This window comes from Geospiza fortis, unplaced genomic scaffold, assembly GCF_000277835.1.
Source record: "Geospiza fortis unplaced genomic scaffold, GeoFor_1.0 scaffold70, whole genome shotgun sequence".
Classification (NCBI taxonomy): Eukaryota; Metazoa; Chordata; class Aves; order Passeriformes; family Thraupidae; genus Geospiza; species Geospiza fortis.
The window spans coordinates 4,750,028-4,764,622 of NW_005054317.1; the positions used below are offsets into that span (position 1 = coordinate 4,750,028).

Genomic DNA, 14,595 nt, shown 5'->3' on the forward strand with positions numbered 1-14,595 from the left:
TCTGAAAGAACTTGCTCCAAAGGCCACTAGATGTAACAGGGCTCTCTGCCCTGATGTCAGTGGTGTTTGGATCAGATTCAGCTATTCTTTTTATTTTTCTACATATTTTATACATATTTCAGTTCTGACATTTTATTTGTGACATGTACCCTGTAAGAGATTTCATACTGCCCATCATCAGGTGTTCCCTTGTCCTCCAGATCAGCTGGAGCAGATCTTGAGTGGGCTTTTGTTGTCCAGGTCTGGACATGAACTTCTCTACCATTTTCTGTTCCATATTCATACCCGTGTGTCTCCCCAAGTCCCTCAGCCTGCAGCTGCTGCAGCATCTACCCCGTCAGCTGCAAAGGTTCATGTTTGTGATGTTCCTCACTGCAAACCAGGATCAAACCCTTATACTGGCACAGTCCCTGGAGACAGGGAGATTTTGGAGATCATGAAGACAGAGGAGGCTCATTGCATTCATTAAACTGCCAGGTGAAGTATTCAGATGGCCCAAGACTGATCACATCAGCACTGTGCCCAGGCATTGTGTGACCAGGCACTCACTGCATCTTTCCATGCTGACTTGTGATGCTCCCTGATTGCCACAGTTTCCTCCAAATTCTGAGCATCAGTCCCACTGCAGGTTCAGCCTGACTCAGACTGCAGGAGGCAGGGGAGGAGGTGGCTCTGTGGCTGCTCCTGGGCTGCAGACAGGATCAACTACAAATCTGCCTGGGCCACTTCCAGCAGGTGTTTGGTGCAGCAGCTCTGAGACAGCTGAATCCCTGTGGCAAGCAGCAGTTGCTGGGACATGAGGTTTTTTAACAGATAGCTAAACTAATGGAACCTGTAAAGCAGACATAAATTATTGATGCATAGGTTACCATTTAGGACTGTATTTTATACACCCTCCCTTTTTCTTTTATTTTTTTCTTTTAAGTAGTGTTACTACCTCCCCCTCCATTCACTTGTGCCACTCTGTGTTTTGACTATCTCCATCTTCTCTTCTTGAAGCTGTCTGAACCTGTGTGCCAAGGTGGTCAGGCTGAGGGGGGTAAAGGTTCCCATGTAGATCTGTCATTACAGCCTGGGAGAGGAGGACAAAATGCCACCATGCCTCTTCCAGTCCCACTGGAAGCGATGAGGCAGTTGGATACGCAGCAGAGCCATGGGAGCCTGGGTTTCCAGCCTGTGTCCTTCTCAGTAATAGGGGGAGCTGGGTCTGTGCCTCACTGAGTCCCTCTGTCCCCCCATCTCTGGTGTGCAGCAGCTGCACAGGTCAGCAAGGGGAGGAATGGACAGACAGGAAGGGACAGAAACTCGCTGATGGGACCATCCAACAGTGCCCCAGCTGGCACATGGCTCCTCCAGCCTGTGTCCCTGTGCAGAGAGTTCAACAGCAGCAAAAAGGGCTCACACTTCCCACCACAGAGCTCAGGCAAGGCCTTTGGCCCAGACCTAACCAGAGATGACGTTTTTGTTAGAAACAAACCACTCATTTTTCTGACAGTTCAATCTCTATTTGGGCAGAGACTCTCTCAGCACCTTCCTTGCCTAGACCTGACCTTGCTCTGTGGGTTCCCTCCCACCCCAAAGGCCTTCCTTTCCACACTACCTTCAGCCACACTCACTTTAGCAGATATTGAATGCGTTTTGCGAGCATTACCCTGTGAAACAAACACCCATCATTTCATTCCATTTCCTTGTCTCTAAAGGCAGCTGTTAAAACATTTGGTAAACATACTTTACCATCTTAAATATTTATTTTTCCTCTGAATTTTTAATACATCTAAGGGGATAAATGTATGTATTAAATGTTTCTCAGTTGGTCTAGTATGTTTCTATTTAATATCTAAGGTCAGATGGTCCTTAGAGAAATACAACATACACACAATCTGTTACATGACAAGGCAAGATACTCATCACATAAAGTCAAGTTGAATCATTGTAGTGCACTGATTATGGATTGTAATAATTGAGCTAATAGAAAGCTATGATGAACTTGATCGAGAGTGGGGGCTATGCTGGGTAAAGCAAACCAGCTCTGTGATCTTTAACCTTGAGTGTTTCCATGAGGAATGTAGAAGGAGCTGTTGGAATTGCTGGTTTTGCGAGCCAGGCATCTGTAGCAGCACCAGGCGCTCGCTTTCCAAACCGCCGCCGTCTCTGACCTGTCCTGGCCAAGGCTCCCCTTCCCAGGGTGGAGCTGGGGCTGTGGCACTGGTGGCACAGGGTGCACATGGCTGTGGCTGCCTGGGGCAGGCCCTGTCCTGCATGGTCACTGCCAGGGCACTGGGGCTCACTGCCCTGGGGATTGCGGCTGCGATGGGAATGAGCGCTCAGGGTACTGCTACACCACCTCGGTGCATGCACAGGCTCCTGTCCTGCTCTCAGAGCTGTGGTTTTATTCCATTGGGGCTCTTATTTGCTTTTGAAACAAGCTTGTTATTGAACATGCATCAGTCAGTGCATTTCACAGTGAATTGCTTTGCACATAGCTAGTCATGATTGAATTCAAACTCATGACTTACATGATGAAAGCAGTTAGATGAATACTTGTTTGCAAAGTTTTACACACACAGAAACTGCAGTTGCAGAAGGAAAACATAATGGGAGAGACACCCCAATATATGCACAACCTCTTCTCCATTTCCCTTAGGAAGTTCTGGCTGTGTCTGCCAAGCACATCAGCAGCTTCTACCTGTACCAAGCTGTTACAGGTCCCTGTCGCCCCACAGCTTTATTCCAGCTGTGCTGGGAAAGGCCAGGGCAATCCTGGGAGCTGATAAGACCTAGCTCTGCATTAAAGATTAATCATAACTATGATCCCATAAGGGACTTGTGTATGTCTTGACCTGCAAAGCAGGACATGGAATGGGAGCTGCCAATGCAAGTATCACCTGCTTGTTCGTGTATGTTTCCCCCGCGTGGGCCCAGCAGATCGCAGCCTGTGGCGTGGCGGTGCCGGTTTGTCCTCGTGCCCAGGTGAGGCTCTGAGTGCCCCCAGCCAGGCCTTGGGCTGGTGCTGTGCCATGTCCCCTGCCCTGGCCCTGCTGCCCCAGTGAGGGCTGTGTGGCTGCCCCGAGGCTGAACCCTGCCTGTGGACAGCCGGTTCCCTTCTTCTCCGGAGCCAAATAAAACCATAAGAGAGTGCCAGGTGTCAGCTACAATCCGGTCCCTTCCCACTGTTTTACTGCCACCAAATCCTACAGGTAGCGATCTCTGGCATTTCAGCGAAAGGAGGTTTTGACCCCATTTCATTTTCCATTGCTTATTGTTTCTGTGCATGATGCTGCTGTTCTCATACGTCTCTTTTTTTAAAAGATTTTGGTTTATTTATTGTTTATCTTCATATGTTCTTTTTCCTGTCTTTTGCACTTTCCTCTTTATTTCTGTCCCCAATCATCTGAAAAGTTTGCAAAAGAGTGGGTAAGTGTGTCCTACTTTTATTTTCTTTTTCCCAAGTTCCTATATTAATGTTACTGCCATAGAAAAAAATCCCCGAATTGTAGAGCAGTTCAGAGTGCTGATCAGACACTGAGACCAGCAGCTAGCATTTTTAAAGCCCTCACAGTCTTCCTTCCCAAAGTCTGATTAGTATTTAAAGCAGATTTGTCTCTTTCAATGTGATTTGATGTTAACATTTTAAAACAATATTAATGCCAAGTGGTAATGAATATAGTGACTAGCACCAGTGCTTGAAATGTTTGACTGAAAAATCAAATGTTTTGTGTTGGAAAGCAGTCATAATCAGTATTTTCTCAGTCCATTGAAAATAAGAATATACTGTATGTTTTCACTAATTAAATCTTGTATTGGAAACAGGTCTTTTCTAAATTAGTAGAAGACTGTATTTTAGTACCTATTCTAGCCATATTGCAGCTGATTGCATCAGAGCTCCCAAGCTAAGCAAGGTTTGGCGTGTGCAGAAATTGGGTTGAAGACTCAGAAACGCTGGTGCTGCAGGCACAGGCCTTGGTCAGCCAGTGCTGAGCCACTGCCGTGGGATCTGCCACTGCCTGGGGCTCAGGGCTGCACTGCCTGCTGCCTTTTGCATGGGACAAAAAGGAACGTCGTGGTTTGTTGGGAGGTTTTTAAATCTATCTCACTGTACAAAACAGCAAAGCATTGGAACGAGTACTTAACTTGAGCCATATGCCTGCTGAAGCCAGGGTAACACAGGTTCAGCTGCTTTGCTGCAGTAGGTGGGAGAGGTGCTGCCCCATTCCCAGTGGTTGAGACACTGCAAGTTCTCCTGGAGCAGCACATCCTCCCCATTCCCATGCCAAGGGCTGGGTGGTTTGTGGTGCCCTTGGAAGGGGCTGTCTGTTCCCCTCCAGCAGCAGGTGCATCCCACTGTCTGCTTCAATCCATGTGCCAGGACAGGATAATGCCCACAATGCTCCAGAAGTGGAGCAAGGGACTTCAGAATCTCTAGGAGCACAGGGTGCTGGTTCTCACAGGGATGGTAGAGCCTCCCCTCTGACATCCACACATGGCTCCCAGAGCTGTGGGCACACAGAACAGGGCAGAGTTTGCCCATGCTTCAAAACTGATGCAGGATTCTTCAGAACTCAAGGTCTCTCCTACAAGTGTAAGTAGTCACTGGCCACTGCAGTGGGGCCCAGGGTAATAATAAGCTGCATAATTCTTTGGTTTAATACTATTTATTGTGGTTACCAAGGGAAGAGACTGACAAGTGTAGAGCTGTTGGCTGTGATCAATGCTAATATTTTCCTCCCCCTCTCCTTTTATTTTTCTTTAGCACCAGTACCATTCAAAAATAGATGAACTAATTGAGGAAACCGTCAAAGAAATGATAACACTCCTAGTGGCAAAGGTAACCCTCGGCTTCAGGTGAAGTGATTCACTGTTAACGTTGCACCTTTAATATGTGCGTTTCCATTAAAATGTGACACATTAGGTTGTTGAATTGGCTTCTTGTTTCTCACAGGCAGGATCATACATCTCCCAGTCCTTTCATGGTGACTCTTTGTTGATAAGGAGCTGCATGAGACGTAGTACTCTGCTAGCAGCATTGCCATACTGGGCCAGAAGTGGCTTTAAGGAATGGGTGTTAGGTTAATGGGGTAACAGCCCATGGTCAGCATCACCCCACAGCACTGGGGTAGCTGCAGTCAGGGGGTGGCACTGCAAAATGCTGCTGCAGAGCCATTGGGGTGGCATGCAGAGGTGGTCACCACTCCTACGCATGAGGTTGTGTGGACAAAATAGCTCATCTTGTGCAAGATCACCATATGCTCTTCTAAGAAATTAATTTAGAGATGACAGTAGTGGGAAATACATTCCAAAATGTCAGGTTTAATTGTTTGGAAATTGTTTTTCATCGGAGTCAGCTTCTGTAGCTTAGCTGCCAGCATTCCCCTTGGGTGGTTGTGTAGGTCTGGTGTGCTGTGCTAACACGGAGGGGAATTGGTATGTAAGGAGAAAGATGGTGGGGTGTGTTTTCCTCTAGTTTCAAACTTTCTGAGAACAAGTCATCCCTATTATACAGTGGAGACCTTTAAACATAATCCGCCAACATATGCCAGTTCAATTCTTCTGCAAGAATACCCAGCTAGCTGCGTGCTTGCCACTGCATACTGGGAGCAGGAACCACAGCCTTCCCCAGCCAGAGAGGCTCTGCTGGATTCCCCACACACTGCCCCCACCTCCTGTCCCTGCACCACCCAGGACACTGAGGGGTGATTCCCAGTCAGCAAGAGGTCCACCACAGCACCCAAAAGGAAGCACTCCTTTGTCCCCACTCCCTGCCCACTGTGCTCAGGGGGAGGTGGTCCATTCCTTTGGCAATGCTGAGAGGTGCACTGGTTTCTTTGAAGGTGATGCAGATTTTTACACACTTGTCCAACTATTAGAAATAATTGCAGTATTTTTTGTCTTTGTAGTTTGTCACCATTTTGGAAGGAGTCTTGGCCAAACTGTCTAGATATGATGAAGGGACTTTGTTTTCTTCATTCCTGTCATTTACTGTAAGTACAGACTATATTTCCTTTATCTTTCCTTTTTTCTTTTTTTTCTGCATTGTAGCCTCCTGCTCTCCCAGGACTAGATCAGCTACCTAATAATTCTTCCATTCTGTGATGTTTCATCACTGTAACTCCCACATGACTAGACAAAAAACCTGTATGCAGATATATAGTACATAAACATCCAGGATGCACTGAGAAAAGCCATCTCCATCCATCCTTCAGCTTGGTGAAGTTTATTCTGTTGAGGATACATATGAAGATGAAAAAAAGCATTGCACTGTACATGCAATTAGCTTCATTGTCTCTTCACATGGCAGATGTGTTCCTCTCAGTCTTCTGGCCATAACAGTGACCATTAAATAGTAAACAGCAAAATAAGGGAGATCTAGGGAGTGACTACATGTTTCTAAAAGAGAACAAGGTAGGGGAAATGCCATGAGGTCATGAAGCACAAGGTGCCTCTAATGCCACATTTCTCCATAACACTGAGGAACCAATTCACGGCTCACCACATATTTCCTAGCAAGGTATAGGACTAGACCAATATCTGTGCAAAACTGGCCTCAGTATCCAGCAATGGTTTAACAATCAGAGCTGTATTCCAGAAAAGTGTTGTGACAGCTTCTTAGGATGAACACATGGCAGCTGATTTCCAAAGGTCTTCTGAAAATGCATGTGCCAGAAAGTTTACAGGAGTGTCTCTGTGCAAGGAGGACTTCACTTCTCTCAGCTCACAGGCACTTGTGCACATGAATGCCTGTGGCTGGGCTGCTTGGAAAGTTGTGTTCACATTTCACACCCTGGTCCTGTTGCCTTCCTGTGCAGCCTCTCCTGCACTGACTTGTTCACAGAGACCGGGCAAGAGGCAGAAGGCACTGCTCTGCAAACTGGGAAGGCTTTCCAAAATCTCATTTTGGAGTTGTCTTAGTTCCTTGCAAATGTCTGCTGTTTGCTACTCTTGGGCCCTTTTGCTGAGTTTGAGGCAGTTTGTAGGATCCATCTGGAAATGGAGATGGATTTAGGAAGGCTTAACAGCAGAGGCAAGAAACTGCTCTTGGCAGCTTTGTATACACAGTCTGGCAGCTTATCTGAACCACCGTGGGGTTCAAACTAAGCATTCTGCCTTTTCAGGTGTGCTGGAGGCACTTTGTTCTTCAGAGAAGAGAGGAAGGGAGGGTGTTCCATTCACTGCCCTGCAGTGCAGCTCTTCTCCCTGGATAAACCCTGCGAGGTTACAGCCCCAGGGCTGTGCTCACCCGTGCTCGAGGGGATGCAGGGTATGGATACCTGGATACCTTCCCTCATTCCAGTGCTGTGGAGGGTTAGGAAATGCTTGTGTGCCAGCAGCAGAGGATGTGGAGGCGGCAGCTTTCCAGGCATCGGAAGTACCAGCATCAGCCCGTGTAGACGGTGTAGTGTGCAGCCCTTCCTTCCCCGTGAATCCAAGCTGTTCCTCGTTGGTGCTGCACTGCTCCCACCACATCCCACTGTTTACACTGCCGAGTGCTGCTCCCTTTGATTGCTGAGCAAAGCCCTGGCTGCACCTGGGCTCTGGGCACCTGTCAGGACCAGCACGTGGGTGCATAGAGTTCAGGCATCCTCTCTGCTGATCCTCGGACACTTACTGACAGTTAACTGCCCCAGCAGCAGCAAAACAGGCTGTCCCGCTCCAACAGCCCCACAGCCCTTGAACATGGTCCCAAAGCCTGGATTTCATGAGTTTTCAGTCAGGAAGGGATGTGTATCCAAATAGCTGCTGTGCGTGGTGTGTGCATATCTCCAGGAAAGTGTTGGTCCCTCGCCCACAGCAAGTGGGCTGGGTACACGACAGAAGAGCAGGATTGCTCCTTCCTGACAAAGGGATGTCTCTCGCTTTGGCCCCCATATTTGCTGGGAGCCACTGGGAGAGGAGGCTGAGGAGCAGCCCTGACCCCTTTGGCACTGGGCTTAGCAAGTCTCCTCTCCCTGCAGTAGTAATGTGACTTGCTGTGTTTAGTCTTTGCAGTGATAAATACAGAATCTCTCTCTTGTTACAGCATGCTTGCACCACCTCCCACGTTTTCCCTGTCTGAACAAATACAACAAAGTGTGATGGTCCAAGCCACTGAGCTCCAGAAAGCATTAGTCTCCCACCCCCTTCCACCAACTTCTTTCATCGCGTGTTTTCCAGGCGCTCTGCAAGTGACATGTACTCGGGGGTCTTGTGACAGACAGTTTTATCACCTAGTAGGATATCCTCATTTCCAATTCTTGCCTCGAAATTCAAGATAAAATTAATGCATCTGTTGTCCTAATAAATTCTCACTAGCCACTTCTCCTTGCAGAGCACTTTGAGAGGAAAACACCCTTCTAAATTTGGCCAGACTTATTTTTTTTTCTGTTTGTTGCTACATTTGAGTGCATCTTGGCGGCAGCAGCCCAGGCCCTGGCTGGGTGTCTGCATGTGCAGATCCACTGACTCACAGGAATGCCAGCTGCTAAAATTCCCTGTAATCTGGATGGCCTCTGTAGGCAGAACATTACACCTGTGGTAATTATAACCAAAGATTCCATGCAACCCAAGGGAGACAGAAGTAAAAGATCTTATTTTTGTTCTGCGCAAAATTTGTATGGTAAACTGAGATGTTTCATGGCAAAGTCACATACTTTGTGAAAAACGGCAGCCTAGCAAAAATCACACAACATCCGGCAGTTTGGAAATTTCACTAAATGTAGCCAAATCTGACTTTAAAGAAAAACAAGTAATTATTCTGATTAAAGGAGAGTGGGCAGGAGAAGCAGCTCAGTTTTTTTGTGGGTGGAGGGAGGAGATCGCAGGAAGCTGAGTTATTCTTGTCGCCTCTTGGCTTTGGAGAAGGTAGTTTGAAAGTGGCGCTAAGCTGGACCCAAGAGTGCTAAATCCACACTCAGCTGGCAGGTTTGCTGCTGCCTGCCTTTATGCTCTATGTGATATTTGAAGGTACAGGTGTAGCCCTGAGGAAGGACCCCAGCTTGAGATCTGCAGGCTGTTGAGCCACATCATTTTCCAGCCTTTCCTCCTGGTTGTTGGGCTTTTCTGCTCAGAAAAATTGCTGGTTTGGTGCTCACATGGGCACCCTGCCTGCATGGGTGTGCCATGACTGCCTGCTTTCCTGGAGCTGCATCCACTGGATGGGCTCCAGCTGCCTTCACACACGGAGGCTGAGGCTCCTCCGCTCCCATTCCACAGAGCAAGGGATAGCACTTCACCACCTCCCCAGAAAGTTGTGAGGATAAATGCAGAGACAAGGCAAGGTGTCCAGCTAGCCAGCTGGAAACAGGAATACCTGGAGACAACACAGGTGTTTGCTCTGGTGCTGATTTTGCTGTCTCCTTCATAAAGTCATGTGCTGGGACGTGCCCCGTCCCCCTGCAGCCTCTCTGGCAGGCAGACCTGGGGTCACACTGCAGCAGCAGGCGCTCGGTGCCCTCCTCCTGCCCTTCCCTCTGTTCTTGCCCCCCGGCTCGGCAGCCTGGGCGCTGCCAATGCTCGCCGCGTTCACCTCGGCAATTACCACCAGTCTGGTCTTTTGTATCGCCTCATTGTGCTTAATTATGCACCCCCCACACACACCATATGAGTGCTTCCACCCACTCTCACATTCTGTCTCACACATACATTCATTCTCTCATTCGGGACACATAATTTATTCATCCCAAGATGCAACTGTGTGCGTGTTATATTTAGGCTGTTTTAATGGTAGCTTTAGAAATATTTAAAAGCAGGTGAGCTTTTACACCCAAACAAAGATGGCCGGCAACGCTTACCCTAATTAAAAGCAGAAGCGTTGTGGAAAATCCCAGCCATCCTCTTTCTAGACACTGTGCCTTATGCTACAGTGGGAAAAAGGTCTCTGTGGCCAGCTGGGCACTGCTCAGTTGGAAGAGTTGGCCCTGACGTCAGGGGCCACCCCGCCTCCCGTGCCGGGCAACGTGCGCCCTGCTGCATGGAAAATCACAGACAAAGTCAGTGTGGGGTCTTGCAGATCACACCAGCTTGTCATGACACCACAGGGTGCAGTGTCCATCTCTGATACCTTCCCTCCAACAGTATCTTCTAAAAAGGGAGGAAAATCAGGGAGAAATGAGGTAGCTGTTCAGTCTGGGAAGCAGAAAAGCTTCAGGACACTTCTGCATGGGATGGTGTGATCACACTGCCCCAACAAGGTCTGCAAGTTCTTGCCAGCATCAGGGCCAGCAACAAGAGGGAAAATAATAATTTTTGGTTTGAATTCACTGATGTGGGGGAGGAAGAAGTGAGTGCAGGAGAGGCTGCAGGTGAAGGCAACAGGGATGAGTTTGAAAACGTGAACACAACTTTCCAACCAGCCCAGCCACAGGCATTCATGTGCAAAACTTCTCAGAAAACCTTCAGGCCAGCATAGTATCACAGGATGGGTTGGAAGGGACCTTAAAAATCGTGTTGTTCCAACCCTTCTGCCACAGGCAAGGACACCATCCAAGTTACTCAAAGCCTCATCCAGCCTGGTCTTGACAATGTCCCAGGAGGGAAGCACACCGTGGGCAGGACGATGGGAAAGGAGCAAAATTAGGGTCCTTTCTTCTGCCTAGGTTGGTGCAGGCCCCTGCCAGCCTCACCATGCCATCATGGCCCCACTCCAGGGAAGCTGGCATTGCTCCTGGGATGCAGCTCCCAGCAGGAGAGACATGCAGTGCCTTGGGAGACACGTGGCATCAGGTGGAGAGCGAGGCCTCCGAAGAAAATAACGATGTCTTCTTACAAACCCCGTCTTCCCCCGCTCGCTGAAGTAGAAGCACAACTCCCACACTATCATCTGCTGCTATTAGAGCTTTAGCAACAGTAAAGTTACCTCTCCAAAAAAAAAAAAAAACAACAACAAAAATACCACCGTTTGAGACAGGAAAGTGAGTTTCATCACCCTTTTCAACCTACTCAGCATCATGTTGTCCCAAGTCTTGTCTGGAGATGGTCTTAGAGAGTTTAAAGAAAAAAAACAGACCTGAAAAGGTACTGGTGGTGTTAACTCTCTTCTTGTTCCTTTTACAGGTGAAGGCTGCTTCCAAATACGTGGATGTACCCGTAAGCACAATTTAAACAACTTCTGTCATAGTAATTTGCATCGTGCTTTGGTTTATGGCATGTGTAGCAATCCACATTATGCATTAACAGCCAAGATTGAGCCATGGGCCTTCATACTTCTAACATTTGAACTGGAAAGGATATCTCCATTATGTTAATAATGAGCAGTTACCCTCTTATGGAGACCTAAGAGGCTGTTTAGGCAACAATTTGCAGATGGTGTCAAAAAGGTACCATATTTATGCAATTGGCTTGAATCACATTTGAAAAAAAAAATGGGAGCAGTGCATTCTGTTGATTCTTCATTTGGACTTGTACAAATACAGTATAATTTCCAAACAAAAAGTCCAGACATGTTAGAACTGAGCCAACACACATCTAACACATTAGCTAATCTATTTTATTTTTGTTCTTCTAATTGTTGGTTTATTTTACTCTTTTGGAAAATGACTTTTTTATTACTTTGGGGAAATGGTGATGAGCTACCAACATGTGTTTGGGAAATTGTTAATGAAAATAATTTTTTCCATTTTTCTGTAATTGGTGTAAGGAAACTGTACATCGTCTCCTCTAATTAGACCTTGATTCATAAGGAAAAGAGCCCTTAATGTTCTTAGACAGAGCACTTAACTTGCCAGAAATTTACATTTAAATTAAGTTGAAGTGTAATATATGAATGTTGGCTGGAATAAGGGGTTACTGTAACATTTACAGGCAGAAAGATCCTGAGCAACTGTAAATGCAGAAAAATAGATCTTAATGTACCACACCAGTTCCTGCACCCAGTTAGAGGGCAGTGGAAATCAAGAGTAACTCAGTTCAGTCTGATGATGTGTATGTATAATGTGTGTATATTTGATGCAGCTGTATTGTTCTGCATGTTCTCATGTGACAATCTGATAAATTTATCAGACATCTTGGACCACATCATCTGCATTTGGTTTTTTTCAGCCCTTTGGCCCAACCTAAATGTTGCCTACAAAATTATCACATCTTGAGCCGAGCATGGAAAAGACAAACTCTTGAATACTAAGAGGTGTTGCTTGGTTTAAAATACCCCAGTGCAGATCTTGGCATCCTGTTCCCTTGGAGTAATAAAAGCAAGATTTTGAGAGCCTTGGGAAGAAAAACTCAGAATTTATTTCTTGCCCTGAAAATGTGGAGATCCTTCAGATGAAATGTCCTAGTTGTTTCAGTGCATCTTAAATATTTAGTCATCAGAAATTTGGACACTGAACAGTTATTTTAAGTAACTTCTAGGGCGAAGCATGGCCTTCTCTGAGGCCTCTATGTTCCAAAAGTAAAGCATCTCCAGGGAAGTGGTCTTAGTAAAATGCTGTGTAACCCTTTCAAGCTTTTCCAAAAGATTTGTACCTTGGACACCCTTGGGAGGTCTGCAGGAGGGTCAGCTCCTCTCCTCAAAGCCAGACAGATGCTCCAGTTCTTTGTGTGAATCAGAGCAGAAATCATTCACCTGGGTTAGTTTTCAGTTGTTTCCCCACCTGCCCTGGAAATGAAACCACATTACACTGGCTTCCTTGACAGCCTCAACATCTTTAATGAACTGAACCACCAGCCCCACGCAGCTCCCAAACCTGTGCAGAGGCCACCCCATGGTCTGTGAGCCACTGCCTTTCCGGGGGAAGGAGAAAGAAAAACCTGTTCAGCTGGAGGACAGAGGAGAAATCCTGGTGTTGAACAGAAACCCACCACTTAAATTTAATTCCACAGATGTTAGTTAAATCCAATTCTGTAATTCTGTTGCAATTGTCTTGGTACAAACCAATCCATCTAATCCTGCCTTGGAAGGGGCACGATCAGCAGACTGAAAATTGCTTGAAAGTGTAACACTTGACTACTGCCACGTTTGTGTTGTCCTCATTGTTTTTCAAATTAATACCTTGTCATTGTTGCAGTAGGTGTTAAGAAATGTCACTGCCTTCCCAAGGGCCAAGCACTGGCCCTTTGCTTGATAATTGTTTGCTTTGTATTAAAAAACTCCCTTCCTACTGCTTTCCAAACTGTCCTCATTTTCACCCTGGAAATTACATGGATGTGTTAACTAACTTCAATTTACAGCGGCTGACAATCGCATCTTGCAGAGAAATGATACTCTGTGATCTGAGGTAAATCACAGTAATGGAAACTAATGACACTAGTTATTAACAAACTTACAATGTGCCACACAAATTTAAGGTTTTGTGGCAGCTCTTGTAATGATTCATGTTACCATGTTTTAATGGGTTTCATTTGAGGTAAGTTTGAATCCAATATAACAAGCAATGTGAACTCAAACAAGTTTGGTTTTTTTTAAGTATTTTACATCCAGCTGCTTCAGTTCCTGTTTGATTTAAAGGAATGCTGTTATCCCCAAAATCTTGCATGCTTGTAGGTTACTCTTTAAAAATCAGTTAAATTCTGCAGAGAGCTGTAGAAATGTGACATCAGGTAAGTGTTCATCAGGTAAGGAAAGGGCAAACTGCAGGAGGACAGCAGGAGGTGGAAGAGAAGGAAAAGCAGTGATGAGGCTGCACAGAGAAGCTGCCCCCTGTGTCACTATTCATGTTTTTCTCTCTCTCTCTTCTTCTCTCCTCCATGCAGAAGCCAGGAATGGATGTTGCTGATGCCTATGTGACATTTGTCCGCCACTCTCAGGATGTCCTGCGTGATAAGGTCAATGAGGAGATGTATATAGAAAGGTTATTTGATGTAAGTAAATGCCCTCTCCTCCTTGGACACCAAGCAGGAGAGACCCAAAATGTGACAAAATAAGACAGGAGGATAAGTCACATTTTGAGAAAATTTATTGGTTATAGCTTTAAAAAATAAATCTTCCCCTTCTTTCTGACTAAGGCTCGTATCTGCTCTCTGCCTGCTTTAAATCTCTACTCTAGTCTATTGTGTCTTAGTCTGTGTGTGGATTTTAAAAACCCAGTATCTTCTAAGAGAGCTCTTTAATATGTTTAAGCTTGTGTAAATTTCTCTGTATCAGAACATCTCAGTCATTGTTCTCCTGTTCAAATTTGAGCCAGTATTTTGGCAGAGGTGTTTGCTAAGGGCCAGTTCTTCTGTATGTTTTGCATTGTTTCATTGACAAGCACTCCAAATCTGACAGCAAATTTAACATACTAAACTTTAATTTTAAAAGCTAATCAAAACAGAGCTGATTATGAATGGGCTTTGGTATAAAGGAGGACCATGTTGTGGTGTTTGCCACCAAAGGTAAATTTGAGACATGGTCTCCTTGATGAAGATGGCTGGTAGGAACTAACCCAGATGTTCAAAGCTAATTTTCAGTTGGACAAAATCAGTTTGTTGGACTGTGAGAGAACAGTGACCTGTGATGCCTGAGTTTTTAGATTTGGATGCATGTCAAAAGTATCTCTGTTTCCGTTGCTCTTGTTTTGTTACAACCTTTCTGTCCTTGTAGCTGTTCTATAGAAAAGGTTTTCTGTTGGTGGCCAGACTGCAGCATTATGTTTCAGTCTCTCTAGGATATTTGTCCGTATCTCAATTTCTGTTTGAAGCAGCTTCTTT

The 14,595-nt window shown here is 46.0% G+C and overlaps 1 protein-coding gene across 15 annotated transcripts in view; it reads left to right on the forward strand.

The window, feature by feature from the left end:
• The window catches only part of CADPS (calcium dependent secretion activator), a 163,454-nt gene that overhangs the window by 128,152 nt on the left and 20,707 nt on the right, over positions 1–14,595 (forward strand). For all 15 annotated transcript variants that reach the window (XM_031056398.1, XM_031056399.1, XM_031056405.1 and 12 more), the window contains 4 exons: positions 4,751–4,825; positions 5,895–5,978; positions 11,026–11,058; positions 13,660–13,767. In XM_031056398.1, coding sequence (XP_030912258.1) covers positions 4,751–4,825; positions 5,895–5,978; positions 11,026–11,058; positions 13,660–13,767 — 300 coding nt within the window. The remainder of the gene's footprint in view (positions 1–4,750; positions 4,826–5,894; positions 5,979–11,025; positions 11,059–13,659; positions 13,768–14,595) is intronic.